This window comes from Chiloscyllium plagiosum, unplaced genomic scaffold (genome assembly GCF_037043375.1).
Source record: "Chiloscyllium plagiosum isolate Xiang-an unplaced genomic scaffold, Cpla_swu_hap1 HiC_scaffold_20, whole genome shotgun sequence".
NCBI lineage: Eukaryota > Metazoa > Chordata > Chondrichthyes > Orectolobiformes > Hemiscylliidae > Chiloscyllium > Chiloscyllium plagiosum.
Window position 1 is genome coordinate 24,076,477 of NW_028270158.1, and position 18,453 is coordinate 24,094,929.

The 18,453-nt window shown below is 41.7% G+C and overlaps 1 protein-coding gene across 1 annotated transcript in view; it reads right to left on the minus strand.

Moving 5' to 3' along the window:
* The window catches only part of LOC122560779 (dual specificity mitogen-activated protein kinase kinase 6-like), a 131,611-nt gene extending 114,606 nt beyond the window's left edge, over positions 1–17,005 (minus strand). The window contains exon 1 of the mRNA XM_043711860.2: positions 16,624–17,005. Coding sequence (XP_043567795.1) covers positions 16,624–16,639 — 16 coding nt within the window. The 5' untranslated portion in view covers positions 16,640–17,005. The remainder of the gene's footprint in view (positions 1–16,623) is intronic.
* Between the last annotated feature and the right edge of the window lie 1,448 nt (positions 17,006–18,453).

Consider the following 18,453-nt stretch of genomic DNA (forward strand, 5'->3'; position numbering starts at 1 on the left):
GAAAATCACAACCCTGACGTCAGTAAATTACTCATCAAATTTTCACCAAACTAAAAATATACACAACTGGAACAGAAAGTTCCAACAGCTGTCCGCCCAGCATTCCCCTCTCATGGACTCGATGCTTTCACATACAAATAAAGGTGAAAATAGATTAGGACAGGTAGAGGAATTTCAACAGGAGACCTTTTTAATAGATTAACTAAATCTATAAAAATCTCAAGGAAATGGAGATCATCATCTCCTGTTAACAGGAAGCAGATGCTTACAGTCCATATGTGTAGGATTTTTTAAAAATTACTGTACAACACATCCTGTTGACCTCAACCTACTTTATCTAAAATTTGTCTTGCTTACATGTGTCAATCTGACTGTTCACATACATAACCTTAAAGTATATCTTGTTGTGCAAGGGATACTTTTCCTACTTTCTTTAGTGAAAGCATAATTTCTGCTGATGTTTGCATTCCCCAGTGGGTTGTCTAAATGTTAATTCTTCATGCTGGTTTAGATAGAAATCCTCTGCATGTTAGTCACCAGCCCCAAAGCCTACATCAATCCTACCTTTGACCAGCTTTCCTGGAACAGTTGAAAACAGGTCACTGCAAAGCAATAGGAAGTGGGAATCAGAAACCGAGTTGCAGAACTGCAACGTTCCTTCTGCTACCCAGCCAGCACAATGGGACAATCTATATTGGGACTTTCTGGTCGATAATGATTATAGAAACATAGAAGATAGGAGTTGGGCATTTGACCCTTCATGCCTGCTCCACCAATCATTATGATCATGGGTAACCATTGAGAAATAGAAAGTGAGGCCTGCAGATGCTGGAGATCAGAGCTGAAAATGTGTTGCTGGAAAAGCGCAGCAGGTCAGGCAGCATCCAGGGAACAGGAGAATCGACGTTTCGGGCATAAGCCCTTCTTCAGGATTCCTGAAGAAGGGCTTATGCCCGAAATGTCGATTCCCCTGTTCCCTGGATGCTGCCTGACCTGCTGCGCTTTTCCAGCAACACATTTTCAGCAACCATTGAGAAATACCCTAATCTCTCCCTTCCACCATATCCCTTGTTCCCTTTGGCCACAAGAGCTATACCTATCTCCGTCTTGAAAACACATAACGTTTTGGCCTCAACCACACTGTCATACTGAACTTCATAGACTCACCCCTCTCTGGGTGAAGAAAGTTCTCATTTCAGTCCTAAAATACTTACCCTGTTTCCTGTAATTGTTGTCCTGAGTACAGTTGTTCTGGACTCCCCTACCATTGGGAACATCCTTCTTGCATCTATCCTGTCTAATCCTATTAGAACTTTATAGATTTCTATGAGATAACCTTTCATTCTTCTAAACTCCAGTGAATACAATCCTAACTGACTGGATCTCTGCTCATACGTCAGAACCATCATCTCAGGAATCAAACTGGTAAATCTTCATTGCACTCTCTCTATAGGAAGAATATCCTTCCGCCGATAAAGGAGATCAAAACTGCACACAATATTCTAGGTGGGGCCTCACCAATGCCCTGTATAACTGTAGCAAGATATCCTTGTTCATGTACTTGAATCCTCTCATAATGAAGACCAACGTACAGTTTGCCTTTTTACTGCCTGCTACACCTGCACGCTTACTTTTAGTGATGGGTCTCGTTGAACGTTCCCCAGTCTCAATTTACAGCCATTGAAATAATAATCTGCCTTCCTATTTTCACTAGTTAAACATAGATCCAGCTAAATACTGCTTTTACAAACTGAGAGTATTATTTTTCCACATCAGTCATTCCAAAAGCAGAAGAGATTGCAGGAGAGAAACTTTCAGCCTGTCAAGATGTCACCAGGTTTTCTGGCTTTCAGGCAGCTGATTGCTGGCTGACAAGCTATCTAGTATTATTAGGTCCCAGGGGGACAACATCCTGGCCACCAAAAGCTGCTGGCGAATCAGACACCTACAGCTCCAGAATGCAATAATGCTGTGGTGGAAGCCATGGCTGGTGGCAGGACAACACACGAGGAAGGGTCACTTGACCCGAAATGTTAACTCTGACTTCTCTTCACAATTGCTGCCAGCCCTGCTGAGCATTTCCAGCTATTTCTGATTTACAGCAATCGCAGTTCTTTAGGTTCTTATTGTGGATGTGTGTTTGCACGCATGCGTGACAACTTTTCTGAGCTTCTAGTATGATGCTTGCCCTAGCAGAGGTATGTTTTGCTGAAGGCAGGGGTCTCTCTCAGACTGGGAAGAGAGGTTAGAAACTAAGATAGAGGTGCTGATCTCTGTGGTCATCTATCTGCCCAATGTTCAATCTCTCAAATATACACAAAATAGTAGAGATCGAGCAGCCACTCCTTCCATTCCAAATGAAAACCTGCCCACAATGACTAAGCAGTCAAATGGGTGGACTCTTTCCCATCCTGCCTGGAGCTAAAAAAAAGTGAAGAGGCAGTATGAGGCCCTTGAATGGTCACTAATTGGTGGAGATGGTGGTGTAATGTCACTAGTAATCTGGAGAACATGGGTTCAAATCCCACCATGGCAGCTGATAGGATTTAAATTCAATTAATAAAAACTCATTTAATTTTTTATAAAAATCTGGTTGGAAATCTGCCATCCTTACCTGGAATGGCCTACATGTGTTTGAGATACATAGTAAGGTCAGTGAATCTTAATTGCCATAGTGTCATACAGCACAACAACAGACCCTTCAGTTCAACTCATCCATGCCGACCAAGTCTCCCAAACTAAACAAGTTCTGCTTACCTGCATTTGGCCCATAGCCCTGCAAACTTTTCTTCTCCTTGTATCTGTCAAAATGCCTTTTAAATATTGTAACTGCACTTTCAATGGCAGTTCATTCCACAGATGAACTGCCCTGTGTGAATAAGTTGCCCCTCAGGTCCCTTTTAAATCTTCCTCCTCTCACCTGAAAAACATGCCCCCTAGTTTTGAACTCTCCTGCCCAAGAGAAAAGATGTTTGCCATTCACCTTATCCATGATTTTATAAACCTCTATAAGGTCAACCCTCAATCTCCTATGATCCAGTGAAAAATGTCCCAGCCTATCTAGCCTCTCTGCATAACCCTCCAGTCCTGGTAACATCCTGGTAAATCTTTTCTGAATCCCCTCAGATGTAATTGTATCCTTTTTTATAGCAGGGCAACCAGAACTCCTCACAATACTCAAAAAGTGGCCTCACCAACCTCCCATACAACCTCAACATGCCATCCCAACTCCTATACTCAATAGTCTGAGCAATGAAGGCAAGTGTACTAAATGCCTTCTTAACCACCCTGTCTAACTGTGACACAACTTTCAAAGAACTAATTACCTGAACCCCTAAGTCTCTCTGTTTGATAACACTACCCAAGACCCTACCATAGTCATTCTTCTACAACACAATGGTTGCATTCTTGAGTAATCCTGCATGATAGAAAAATCGCGCTTTAGAAACTGTGCTTAAAGTGTTGCCGATGTAATCGCGTTATAGCCAACACACATTTTAAAGGTATCACCAATTCGTCAATTGCATTACAGCAAATTTACATTAACGAAACGATCATTGTAGCAGAACGACTTGTACAAGTTCTGCCCTTGTTCATTTTACCGAAATGCAATACCTCACATTTATCTAAATTAAACTCCATCTGCCAATCCTCAGCCCATTGCTCCAATTGATAAAAATCCCTTTGGATTCTTAGATAACCTTCTTCACTGTCGACTATACCACCAATTTTGGTGTCATCTGCAAAAGTACTAAGCATGCGTCCTAAATACTCATCCAAATCATTTATATGAATCATAAACAACTGTGATCCCTGCACTGACTCTAGCACTGATCCCTGTGGAACACTGCTGGTCACAAGCCTCAAATCTGAAAAACAACTCTCCACCATCACTGCTTCCTACTGCCAATTTTGAATCCAGTTGGCAAGGTCTCCCTGAATTCCACATGATCTAACTTTATTAATGAGACTACCATACAAAACCTTGTCAGAGGCTACACTAAAGTCCATGTAGACAACATCTACTGCTTTGACTTCATCAATCCTTTTGGTTACGTCCTCAAAAAAGCTCAAGTTTGTGAGATACAATTTCCCATGCATTAAGCCATGCTGACTATCCCTAATCAGTTCTTGCCTCTCCAAATGCACGTAAATCCTATCTCTCAGAATCGCCTCCAATAACTTGCCCACCGCTGATGTCAGGCTCACCGGTCTATAATTCCCAGGCTTCTCCTTACACCCTTTCTTAAATAAAGGCTCAACATTAGCCACCCTCCAGTCCTCCAGCACTTCACCTATGGCTGTAGATAATACAAATATCTCTGCTATGACACCTAATAAATATTCAAAAGGAACTCCGTTTAAGAAAAATCGAAGATAACCAACAAATTCTTACCTTGCATGAAATATTTCTAACCTCCGAAAGAGATTATGAGGAGAGATTGAGCAGTTTAGACCTATCCTATCTCATGTTTAGAAGAATGTAAGAGGAAATGTAATTGAAATATGAAAGGGATTGACAAAGTAGACACAAAAAGGAAGTTTCCTCACATGCAGCAATCTGGAATGAAAGATCATAGCTTTAGGATTAGGAGTAACAGACTTAAAACAAAGATGAGGAGAAATAACTTCTCTCAACAATTGTGAATCTCTGGAATTCACTACCCCAGAGTGCAGTTGTGCTGGGACATTGAGTAAATTTAAGGAGCAGATAGACAGATTTTTAATTAGTAATGGACTAAAGGGTTATGGAGAGTGGACAAGTGATTGGTGTTGAGGCTGAGATGAGATCAGCCTTGACTGTATCAAATAGCAGAGCTGGCTCAAGGGGTTGAATTGCCTGTTCCTGCCCCTGTTTCAAATGTTCTTATGTTCCAATAAAGTAAAAATAATTAACCACTTAATGACCTCAATTGACCATTGGGTGGAAAGATAGAGCTTGAGCCTTCCGATGCAGAACTGAATTTGAACAAAGATGGGAAGATGGCAGCCACCATCCCATCTGATTAAATCCCAATCCTACCTCTGGATCCACCCCCTCCAGGCTAGGAAAATTCCACCTGGAATCTTAAGTAGAAGGCCCATTATAGTTATTTTGTTTTGATAAATGAATTATAGACCAACAATTCAAATGTCCAAATATTTAGCCCATTACTACCAAGGTTTTTCCAATGTTTATTACAGAGGACAGCCTCAAACCTTATTGGAAAGGGATCAAACACCTTGGCTCAACCAAAATAGTGGATAAGGAGTGGAGCTGGAAAAACACAGCAGGTCAAGCAGGGGATGAGGAGAGAAGTCGATGTTTCAGGTCAGAACCTTTCATCAAGACTGACTAGTACCAAAATAGTTCCAGGTTTTTGCTGGAATCAAGAAGTATCAGTCATGCATTGGTTAGTTAAAAAGAAAGATGATTCACATTTTAGGCAATAGTCTTTAAACAAACGGTTTTGGTGAAAGATCTAATGAAAATATTAACATGTTACCTTTGTGTATTTCTACCATTTTCTGCCTTAGTTTTATTTTCTTGAAGGTTTTCTTCACACCTCCAGTTTTGAATTGTCTAACCTGAAATGTTGGTTCAGGAATAGCAGGGAGAGGGATAGCTCATAGCCAATTTATCATATGCACCCCATAGTTTCAAAGATACTAATGTAATCCAAAACTAGAGAGCATAAGTTTAAGGTGAGAGGGAAAAGATCTTCAAGGGATCTAAGGGACAACTTTTTTGTACAGAGGGTGGTATATGTATGGAATGAGCTGCTAGAGGAAATGGTGGAGGCTGTTACAATTACAACATTAAATGGCATCTGGATGGGTATATAATAGGAAGGGTTCAGAGGATTTTGGGCCAAATGTTGGCAAATGGGACTAGACTTATTTAGGATATCTGGTCGACATGGAAGAATCGGACCAAAGGGTCTGTTTCCATGTTGTATATCTCTGTGGCTGTATGACTCTAAGTGACAGCTAATTTAAATTTCCAACATCTATTCTCCATACAGTGCAGTTTCACAAGTTAGAGGTTCCTGACCCAAACCTTTGTTTCAGAATTTTCAAAGGAAAGTACTAGAACTTTTTCATGGAAGTCAGTTGGTTTAAAATAGCAAGTCAGGTTTATAATCTCTCACACAGCATGCTTCTGTGATGTGCCAGAAAAGATAGGGGCTAAGCAATGGATAACTATATAATGAAAAAGGAAGGGTCGGAAAAAAATCAGGACCAGCAACTTGCATTAACTACTTTGTGCAATTTCAAACAGGTCACTCACATGCTGCTTACAGCAGGACAGATCTAATTTACAACTGCCAAATAGTGAGGGAAATCACAACTCTGAATAGAAATGCAGGTTAATTTTCACAACTAACAAGATGTGCACTTTATCGAAAAGGTAGAAAAGTTGGTTTGAAAAGTCCCTAGGGTGCTCGGGTATTTTGTAAAATTTGCTTGACAGAAGTTGTAGCCATGTTGCTGAAGTAGTAGGAGACACTATTCACACTCATACAAGAGAATGTTACATTGATTCCAAACTAAAAATCACCTTGCAATTGTCACTAGCTTTATTGTATCACTGAAAGAAGAGTTTACATTACATTACATTTGCCAGCACTAAACCTTTCTTTTCATATATCCATTCAGATGCCTTTTAAATGCTATAACTGTACTAGCCTCCACCACTTCCTCTGACAGCTCATTCCATACACACACTAACCTCTGCATGAAAAAAGTTGCCTCTTAGGTCCCTTTTATGTCGTTCCACTCTCACCCTCAACCTATGCCCTTCTCCCACTCTTACCACCTGTCGGTGGTGTGTATTGGAGTTTCTTCCTGCCGGCAGTTAAGGGAACACGCCAGTACACCTTGAGTAAATCTATGTCAGCTGCTTTACCTACCCATCTAAACAATCTTCCAGTCAGATATCGGGTAAAAGTCAGCTTTAGCCAATGCATTAACCATTTGGTAGTCAATGCAGAAACTTGTGGAATCATTCAGCTTGGGCAAAAGTACAACTGCAGTGCTCCAGCTACTGCTACTATGCTCCATTGGTTGTTGCTCCAGGATGTAGTTAATATTCTCCTCAACCTGGGCCAGCTGTTTGGGACCTAACTGGTCAGGATATTGCCTTTGGGACAGGACTTGCTAATATTATATGGAGCTATGGTTGTGCAGCCTGGCATGTCTCTCATAAGCTCTTGAAACAAGTGTCCAGCCCCTCATTAAGTCTGTCTGCTGTTCTATACTTAGTTGGGTGACTAAGGAGTCTATGTTTATCAGTACTTCCATATTAGTTAGCCAAATATCACGGGCTCAATATGGACCTCACCTACACCTTACTCCAGTTTATCCCCTGGCCACACTCATCCTTGAGGTTAGTGGCAATGGGATGGACTTTTACCTGTTTGTCCCCTTCTCAGTGATATTAATGCTTTATCATGGTGACATGACACAAACTTTTTACCCCCCACTTAATGTAAGGTCTCTATCAGATAATTCACTTCCCCATGTTTCTTGGCTAAAATGTTTTGGCCACTGGAATGGGCAGTCAATGAGTTGTCTGATATGGAGAGAAGCACTAACCCATCATGTCCTAGATGAAAGATTCAGGCCTGGCATCTTTGTTTGTCTTCTGATTCATTACTGTTCAGGAGATCTTCAAGTGCTTTTAGGCCACTTCATAGACAAGACTTACTCTCAAAATTCTGCTTTGCATTCTAACGTGGAAACTTTCACTTTTGTTTTAAAACATCTCCTTAAGGAGTTTCAGAGGCCACTACATTTGATGCCCATAAGCTAATTCAAATGGAGTAAAACCCATTGGGTGAGTACCTGGTGGTGAACAAACATCATGGGGTTATTCATGGCAGTATCCCTTGATCATTGTTTTTAGGGTACTTCACACCCCATGTGACAGTGGGTAAACGTTGAAGACTTGCACTGAGGTTATCCTTGACTCCTTAAATAATTTTAGACATGCAATTTGAGCTCAGCTGTGTTTGGATCCTTATGGACATACCATACTGGGAGATGCAATAGGGTAATTCCCTCACAATTACCTTGGCAGATATAGTTCTCAAGAGAGCACTCTGAGGAGATGGGTAGCCACATCCTTGATATTAAAGATTTATGACAGCCTGCTTTCTTTATGGGTACAAGTCCCATGCAGTTCACAAACACCTTACTGAATGGTTCCACAAAACCAATAAGTGATTAATAAATGCAGGTTTCATTGTATATTTGGGCTTTCCCACCACTCAGCAGGTTCGGGAAGGACCTTGCTACATTCTATGAACCTGCAGTATCAGATGCAGATATTTCTATACTGTGGCACTGCAAACTCAAAAAGCCTTTTGCAGGTTTTTCTTTCAAAGAATTGGTTTCAAACTGACAATTTACTAACTGTAATTCACTTATTTCATCTGTCGCATTAATTTGCAGCACAAGGCTCCACTTCCCAGGTAAATTCCCTGATTTGTTAGTGTTCCGGACATAACACCTAAGCTCCTGGATGAGGGGGAATGAACAAGCTCTTCTTAGTTATTCACCTGCCTCCTGATTGGTAGCAACAAAGTTAATTTTAAAATGATTAGTAGAAATAAGAGGTGGGTCCAGAAGGATAAAATTTAAATTAGATCTGTCTTAGTCTTATTTGAATTTCATGAATAATTCAATGTTCCAGCCATTATTGGATGGCACCAGGAGCATTTGTGTTGGCTGTGAGCAATCAGTTTCAAGGTACGTTGGTAGAAATTCTTAAACAAAAACAGAAATTGCTGGAGAAAGTCAGCAAATGTGGAAGCATCTGTGGGAAGAAAGCAGAGGAAATTCTTATTTTTTTCAACAATGACTTAATTCAGAGTGAGTTTTTTTTCCTTTATTGCACCTGTTTAAAATGTCTGTTCTCAAAGCTATAGCCCTGAGCACTCCAGTCCATAATAGGGCGTGCAGTGTCAAAACGTGCAGCGCTGGAAAAGCACAGCAGGTCAGGCAGCATCAGAGGAGCAGGAGCTTCATCAAGAATGAAGGCTTATGCCTGAAATGTTGATTCTCCTGCTCCTCGAATGCTTCCTGCCCTGCTGTATTTTTTCAGCACCACACTTTTTGACTCTGACTCTCCAGCATCTGCAGTCCTACTTTCTCCTAACAGGACATGCAGGCAATAATACACAAACTAGTGTTGCAGTCAGTTTTTAAACCATTTGTATGTACATTCCTCAAGGGTAAAGCAGACATATCTGCAAGAGGTGACTGTCTATTGGGGTGGGGATAATGTTAGTCAGTGCCATTTGTTATCTATCTTGTTTAATATTTCCCTTTTAGAAGTTGCCCTGACACTTTGCAGGTATGATATTCCACGGACTTCATATAGGACTTCACCAGACAGTCACTGAATTTATATCCACAGTTTTTATTTCTGTAGCAATCCTCTTTTTAAAAAGGAAAATTTTGAAAAGGCAACTTAAAAACAACTAGAAATACTTCAGGTTTTGAGCTATTGTCAATGGCAAGGGTGGAATGGTGTGATTGCTCAAATGTGTGGAAAGATAGACTGCATTTGCTCTGCATTCTGTTTCCCCTCCTTTTACAGAGCACAGCATATCATCATTATTCTACAGCTCTGCTTCAAGGTACAATGAGATTAGAGAGAGTGGACTGCTGCAGGATGGAAGTCTCATGGCAGCTGCCCAGGCACATGTATAAACATCTTTTTGTGGTTGTGCAACAACAGCATTTTGATGTTGAACCCTTGCAGATGATGAATACTGCTGGGTGACCGAGAGATACTTAATTTCCAAATGCGAACAGTCAATGAAGCCTGGCAATTATGATAAGTTATAGCTAAAAGCCTGGGGTGGGGGGGGGGGATACCTATTCTGACTCGTGTCAATGCAGGCAAAGTTGACATAATTGCCTGCCTTGTAAACAAGCCTTCAGTCAGATGTCCAAGTATTTAAATATTGTTGACTGGGTAATCTTTAAAATGTCTTAAATCTCTGGAATGAGCCAAAGACAAAAACGTTAAGGAAGACAATGACTTCGACATGGCCCTCAATTTCACTTGGCATCAGGCTTTATTCCAATGACTACAAATGTCGGACACCATTTGACATGAAACCCTGAGCTTTCTAAGACACTATTGTTCGCACATGTGAAGAATGTTTATTCATGCCTGCCAATTCTGTATACTGCATATGACATTTTATAGGCTGAATCTCTCCTTGATCCTCTGTCTCATTTGAAGCTGTTGGTGTGGGAGGAGCAGGCAGCAGCTGTTGTTTGTGATGGTCTTTTTGCTGCTCACAAGGTCTAAAGGCACACAACATAAATGGCATCTGTACTGATTTGAAACAGCAGAGCTCCAAAATGCAAATCAGATGCACAAACCTCAAAGATTATCAAGGTTTCCTCTCAGGAGAAAGTGCTGCATGCAAGGGAGCCGCTATGTTACTTCAGTACTTATCAGCATATTTCCTTGGCATGTCTTCAGTTTCCTTAATTGGCACAGGGTTTCTTGGAATTTTCATGTGAGTTCCAAGATGCCCGGAAACGCATGGACAAAAAGTATGTTATTGTCAGTTAACATATGGGAAAAGGCCAAATTACCTCTCCCGGTGGATTGTTTTATGCGGACGAATGCGTTGAAATTGCATATAGAAATCAGCGAGTTGGAGCCATTTTACCGACTCACTGCCACGTTATCTCAGTTTTAATTCCAAACCATCCACAACCAGAAAGTGTTAAATCATCCTTAATCACTTAAAGACCAACTTTGAGAGTAATAGATGCACATTGTAAATGGCCAACACTTGTATGAACTTGCAGCCGAAATTGTGGCTGTTGGAGCTAAATTCTGTTGCCTGGCAACATGAGTGCTCGAACATTAAGAATACAATTCTGACAGCAGTGAAATGTTTTTCTCTCAAAGAAATAAAGCAAATTTACATCCTATTCTACAACCATCATGTTAAATTCTGGAAGGCTGAACAGACAGCAGGTTCACAGACAACTCAATAGAAAATGCGTGTTTTTAAAACTTAAATCTCTACTTCATGGTTCAATGTGACATTCAGCTTTATAGAACAGGATGCAACGAGACTCCATCCCAGACCTGTGCTTAGACAGCTGACCTTACTCCACAATGATACAGTGATTTAATTCTCTCCGCACTGCTAGTTACAGTATCTGGAAAGAAAGAAATTAGATTTATGTAGCATCTTTCACGATTTCAGAATGACTCGAGGCTCTTTTGCAGTCGGAATGAAAGCCTGATCACTGTTATAATGGAGGAAATGCGTTGGTCAGATTTTCCCAATCGCAAGTGCTAACCAACTGCAAAGTGAAACTTACTAGACATACTGTATTTATTGATCATGGCTGAGGGATAAATATTTGCAATATGTCAGGGAAAATAAATCGACCTTGTTCTTCTTCAAAGTTTTTTTTAATATATCCTGAATGTAGAAGGTGCTGCTTTTGAATGTCATATTGAATAGACAGCACATCTGGGTGCGCAATCCTTCCTCAGTACTAGACTGGAGTATCTTCCTTATTGTCTGCTCAGGTATCTGGAGTGAGATTTCAACCTTCCAGTTTCTGTCTCAGAGGTGACAGTGAAATCACTGAGTCATGACCATATTCAAGAACTCAGTGGCCAACCTAAATGAGTATGGCAGACTTCATCAGTAAGTGTGTAGAGGACTGCGTGCCAAAGAAATTAATTTGAGTGTTCCCCGATGAGAAACCATTGATGAACCAGAAGATCCACTCCCTACTAAAGTTCACGTCTGAGGTGTTCTAGTCGGGTGACCGTGACCTATATAGGAAATCTAGGTACAACCTTCATAAATCCATCAGGGATGCCAAGAGACAATACCAAACTAAACTAGACTCCCTGACTAACCACACAAGAACACGTCGACTGTAGCAAAGCTCACATTATATAATGTGAAGTCGAGTAGAATCGCTGACAATAATGCATCCCTCCCCAATGAGATCAATCCATCCTCTGCTCATTTTGAATAGAAGGTCATTGAAATGATGTCACCTGCACCAACAGCTTTGGGTGCACCTGTACCCACAGTCACCACTGGGGAGATGTCAGGTCGGCCTTCTTGACAGCGAACCTATGGAAAACAACTGGCCCTGATGGAGTCTCCTGCTGTGCACTCAAATCCTGCAAGGACAAGCTGGCAGGAGTATTTACAGACATCTTTAACCTCCCCTTAATACGATGGGAGGTTCCCACCTGCTTCAAGAAGACCACCATCATCCTGGTGCCAAAGAAAGATCAGGCAACATGCCTTAATGACGACTGCCTGGCAGCTCTAATATCCATAATTTTGAAGTACTCCAACAGGATAGTAATGGCACTTAACTCCATCCTCCCCGACTACCTTGATCTGCTCCAATTTGTCTCCCATCACAACAGGTTCACAGCACATACCATCTTGCTGACCCTACAATCATTCCTGGATAAGAAGGATATCGCTGTCAGACCCCTTTTTATTGACTTTAGCTCTGTCTTCAACAACATAATGCCAACTAAACTCATCTCCAAACTCCATGACCTAGGACTCTGCTCCCCCCAATGCAACTGAATCCTCGACATCCTGACCCACAGACCGCAGTCAGGAAGGATAGGACATAATAATCTTCAACACCAGTGCCCCGCAAAGCTGCATATTCAGCCCCTTATACACTCACAACAATTCAGTTCAGCTCTAACTCCATTTACAATTTGCTAATGATACTATCATAGTGGATTGAATGTCAAACAATTAAGAGACAATGCAGGAAAAACAGAGAGCATAATGGCATGGTGTAGACAACAATCTCTCTCTCAGCGCAAGCAAAATGAAAAATCTGGTTATCAACTTCAAGAGACAGAGTGGGGAATCTGCCCCTGTCTGTATCAACGATGTTGAGGTGAAGGTAGAGAGCTTCAAGTTCCTAGATATCACTAACAGTCTGTCCTGCTCCATACATGTCAACACTACACGCAAGAAAGCACACCAATGCCCCTAATTCCTCAGAAGGCTAAAGAAATTCAGCATGTCCACAAAGACTCATTCCAATGTTTATAGATGCGTCACAGAAAGCATCCTGTGTATGGCAACTGCTCTGCTCAAGTCAACAACAAATTACAAGTTGTGAACACAACCTAGTCTATTAGGAAAACCTTCCGTCCTTCCACTGACTGTCTACACTTCCCGCTGTCTCACAAAAGCAGCCAACATAATCAAAGACCGTTCCCACCCCAATTATACTCTCTTCCATCTGGCAGAAGATACAAAAGTTTGAAAACGTACCAACAGATTTAAGAACAGGTTCTTCCCCACTGTTATCAGACTTATAATGGACTTCTAATATACGAGTTCATCTTTCTCTGCACCTTCTCTGTGGTAGTAACACTATATTCTGCATTCAGTTCTATTACCTTAAATAAGTACATCAGTGTTTGATCTGTCTGGTTACTATGCAATATAAGACTTTTCGCTGCATCTGGTTCAGTGACAAAAATAAATCACATAATTATCATAGTGATGAAACGCGCCATTCGGCCCAACACGTCTACACCAACCCTCCGAAGAGTAACCCATCCAGGCCCATACCCTATTATTGTACATTTACCCCTAACTAATGTACCTAATCTTTGCATCCTTGAGCACTATGGGCAATTTAACACGGCCAATTCACCTAACCTGCATATCTTTGGACTGTGGGAGGAAACCGGAGCAAACCCACGCAGTCACGGGAAGAATATGCAAACTCCACACAGACAGTCGCATGAGGCCAGAATCGAACCCACGTCCCTGGTGCTGTGAGGACTGCAGATGCTGGAGGTTGGAATCGAGAGCGTGGTGCTGGAAAAAGCACAGCAGGTCGGCAGCATCGGAGGAGCAGGAAAATCAACGTTTCGGGCAAAAGCCCTTCATCAGGAATGCTAACCACTGAGCTGCCCCAAATGACTGCAAAGACAATATCCAACCCTTGAAAAGATCAACTCGGTTATTGCAAAGTCCCATTTGTGTCACAATCGCCTCAAATAAACTCTCTCCAGAAACTCGTAAATTTTCTGATATAAATAGCAAGGATGTAAAAAAATTATTGGGCTCCAGCTCCCGAGCAGTGCTTCTGAAAATTGCACATGTCTACATATCAGACTGCAAATGTCTGACTAGCTATGGACTTGTCATATTGGAATCGCTTAGTTACTGACGCTATGGGCTCAAACATCAAAAGTGACGCCTGCAGTGAGGCATTAAATGGTTTACAGCAACATAACAGGATGATTGCAGGAAAGGAACGAGGTAAAATCGCGGTGAGGGAATTCATGTATACATCCGATAGAATTGCTTTCAAATATGGTCGCCTTTCGAGGGGACGAAGATGCATTCGTTTTGAAATCCAAAATCGTATCCTCTCACGCAAAGATGCATCAAGCCAAGCTTAGGAAAGATTGTCAAAGGAAGACAACACAGTCTGTTAAGAATTCCCGAACTGAACTGATGTTTGAGCTCGGTCTCGTCCTCATCATGTCACAGAACAGCCCCTAGCAGGGAGAGTGGCATTTAGATCAGTATTTTACCAGTGACATTTTGACAATTTCCTACCTGTTGGTGCTACTCGAGCGCATTTTGGGAGGATGACACACAACTGAAATTGGAAACTGAGGGGCGAGATATGAGGTAGGTGGAACTAAGGAAATTGCAATTACACTGCAGCGAATTGCCATATAGTGGCACTGTGCTATCATAGACAAGTTTCAGACTGGTGTAGATTGGAGAGTGCCAAAACTGATTAATCAGCATTTTGACAAATCCAAACTGTTTTAACAGTCCAGGCTTGTAAAACTGATACTTGAACTCCGACAAGATCAACCACTTGGCAGTATAGGAATTTTCGATATTCATCCCAAACTGATCTCAGACAAAACTTAAACTATTGATCATTTTGTCAGCTATTTGTATTGGAAAACAATGTCCATTGATTAAACGTGACCATTGGGTATGTAGAATCACAGATAACCCAACTACCAATCCATTTATTTTTAAACAGCCGGACTGTGCCTTCCAGGCACATCATACCTTATCACCGCAAAGGGTGCCTTAGGTCCTTTTTTGCCTACAACCAAGGTAGAAATGAGTAATGTCCAAAATTATCCCTCGCCCAACATAAAAAGGGCAAGTTCATTCAGGGTGACTTAAGTCTGAAATGGGTGATGACGCATCATAGGTCGAAGCAGATAGTCCCAAACAGGAATGGTGAATACAGGGGGTCGTGCTCGTTACTGACGAAGTGTTATTCCCCAGCCTTAACGTTCCCACACCTTAATGATATTTTACCATCCTTCCGTATTTTGTTTTCATAACTGGCAGTACTTTGCACACTGACTCTCAAAGTGCATTAAGAATCAATACAACGAAACGGATGGAAACCCCTTTTACGCCCCTGCACCTCCTTCGAGCAGGAAATCACTATTTTCTCATTAACAAGCAATAACTGTAAATGACCCATTTAATTCGTAGCAGTGATATAATGTATAATAGTATTTCAAGCAGAAACCAAGCACAAGAATGCTCAGTTTTGGGGTTTCATATGATGAGGACTTAACTTTTGTCGATCTGTTTATTGACACGCTGCGCTACAGATGAAAAGAAAACTATTGTCGAAATCACATCCACGCTTAACATGTCTTACAAGGACGTCTGCTTTTAAAAGGCTTGAATGTGCTACATTTAGACTTTCATGTCCGCTGATCCTAATCCAGCGGGAAATATTCTGAACCTACAGTCGTGTTTACTGTCGATTTTCAAGCCCCGAGGTACCTTTTTGTCATTGTGACCGTAACCATGCGTTTGCCATGAGTCACCTCCTCCATTCAGCAATATTACACAGACTCGTCCCACTGCTGACTCACAACCATGACTACAGTGCATCCACACAAAATAGCGAGCAGCAACAGGAAATAAGCGTGACTTCAGGATGATCCCATTGAAAGACCTTAACTTCTCCCCCGATTTATCACACATGGAGCACAGTAGCAACCGACTTTACAGCCAGTGCCCATGATGAGATGCTAGAGCAACAAGCAACATTTTTACAGATTTATATATAAAGTTCTCGTTTCTATTTTCCCCCCTCGAGCTTATTTCTTTATATTATATCGTTGTTGAATACAGACTCTAATTCTCCAGTTCCATAGCTCCCCTACATTAAATTCCTTCTGTTTTAAGATAAAGCCTATTACCTCCTGTGAATAATGCCTATTACCTCCTACAGATCTTATGCAACATCATACAAAAACATCCTGTGACGCTGACGAAAAAAATCAAAACCAATTTATATATGGGCAGATAAGCCTGAAAATTTAACATATCAGATTACAGCACACGGGCAAAAGACACGAAATAAATAGGTATATATACACACACACATATGCATATTATATGTATTGGTTAAAAAACACGCAGTTTAGAAAGCGATAAATGAAGAGGGGAAGGGGAGAATAATTCAATAATAACGTCAAAGTGCAAAAATATGGCAAATAAATGTGAAGATACTGCAATGATTTGCAATTGGAGAAACAAAAAAGCCAAGTTAACCTCACATTATTGCACTCACCTTTACATAGAGACATGACGGATACTGGAAATTATTCAACAAATCCAAATAATGCAAAAGCTCATTCAGTGAGTGTTACTGCTCACATAGAGATGGACAGACGCAGTGAGGGAGACGGGATCTGATTGCAGGGAAGATGCACTGAGAAAGCTGCAGGTTCGACTTGTCTCTGTCAATCTGGGATGTCCAGGCGAGAGGGAAGGAGGAGGCACAACACCCGCCTTAAGACATCCGGGTTGATTTCATCTTGGAAAAAGAAAGTCCCCGAGTCACCTCAGGAAATTAAATGACTGAGGCGCAAACACGCGCTCCGACTCCAACTTTGCACTGGAAAACAAGTTTTAAATTCCTCTCATCTTGGCCCTCCCTGCAAGGCGAGAAAGACACAGAGAGGGAGAGCTCGCGCAAGCGCGCTCCATTGAGCCCACCCAACCCCCCCGCCGCTGATTGACGGTGGGCACACCCAATCACAACGTCGGTTTCAAGGCAGCTACCCAATCCCCGCCGAGATCAGCTTGGCTCCACCCCTCCGCCTTGACGGACGGCGTAACGGATCAGTAGGAACGCGGCCTTCTCCAGGTTGCGGGATGACCGTCCCACCAATCGGAGGGCAGTATCCAGGGCGGACGGTTGGTGCGTGCAGCTCTCGCGCCCGCTTGTCAGTTGTGTCCCTCTGCAGGGCTTTCTTTCAAATGTGTGATTTTACACACGAATTGAAGACAATGAGAGGCAGGTATAGAGTAGCCAATTTGAAACAAGCAATTGTGCACCCTCGGTGAAAGGAAAACGAACTTTAAGCTCCTTTCAGAAGCGTTTGCTCAGACCGTGATTGACGGCCCGATTGCCCAATCACACAGTGAGCTGCTGCCGGCATTTCGTGCATTGATCCAATCAATGCAAAGAGTCGGCTCGGGCTCCAATCTCCTGCTCAGGGCCATTGAAACTGAACTGGAGGGTGAACAAAAACATTTCATATCTTCCTGTCACATTTCTGCCTTGTCCAGAGGTCTTGCGGTATTCATTATTACTTTCCAAGTATTGTCCGCAGTTTTGTTTAAAAAGTACACAGCTTAATGTGTCTAATATAGTTGCATGTTTGTTTGTTTTTTATTGTCGCTCTATATTTGGCGTATTTTCTTTTCACCTAAATATAGTTTCATGACAGGAGTCAGTCCGCCTCCAGGTCTCCGCACCCGGTGTTAGGCGTAGTTTTGAAAACGCAACATGAGTCACTTCAACAGGAACAGCCAAATTTGGTGGGGTTCCTCACCTTCACGAAATTGCAGACTTTTCCTTCCCACCCCCACCCCCAGTCAATTTATTTTCCTTTCCTCTGGTTGGAAGTGATACAAACCAAATCTTACTTCAAAATAATACACTTGGTATTATGATTAAAGTAAACACACTGTACAGTTGTAAAAAAAAAGACCAGTGTGTACTTTTCTCAGAACGACGTGTAGACTTTCCAAGTTTCCGAAGTTCACTCAAGGGAACACTTTTGTCTACACACCCAGCGTCTAAGTTTTTCTTGTTTGCCCCACCCTACTTCAAAATAAAACCAACTTCACTACTGTCCTCAATATTGACATAATTTCTTTGCTTGATGATAAATATTGAACAAGAAGGGAAATACATTGTGCATGTGTATCTCAAACCTCTTCTGCCTTCACTATTAATATTTAATGTTCTAGGCAAATCTGAACTCGCCAGGGATGCAGGACACCTTGCAGAATTATGTTTACTACTTGCAAACAATGGACAGCACTTTCCTTACATTCTAAAGCAGGCCAATCAAACTTATATTTGCTAGAAAATACAAGCCTCAGGAAA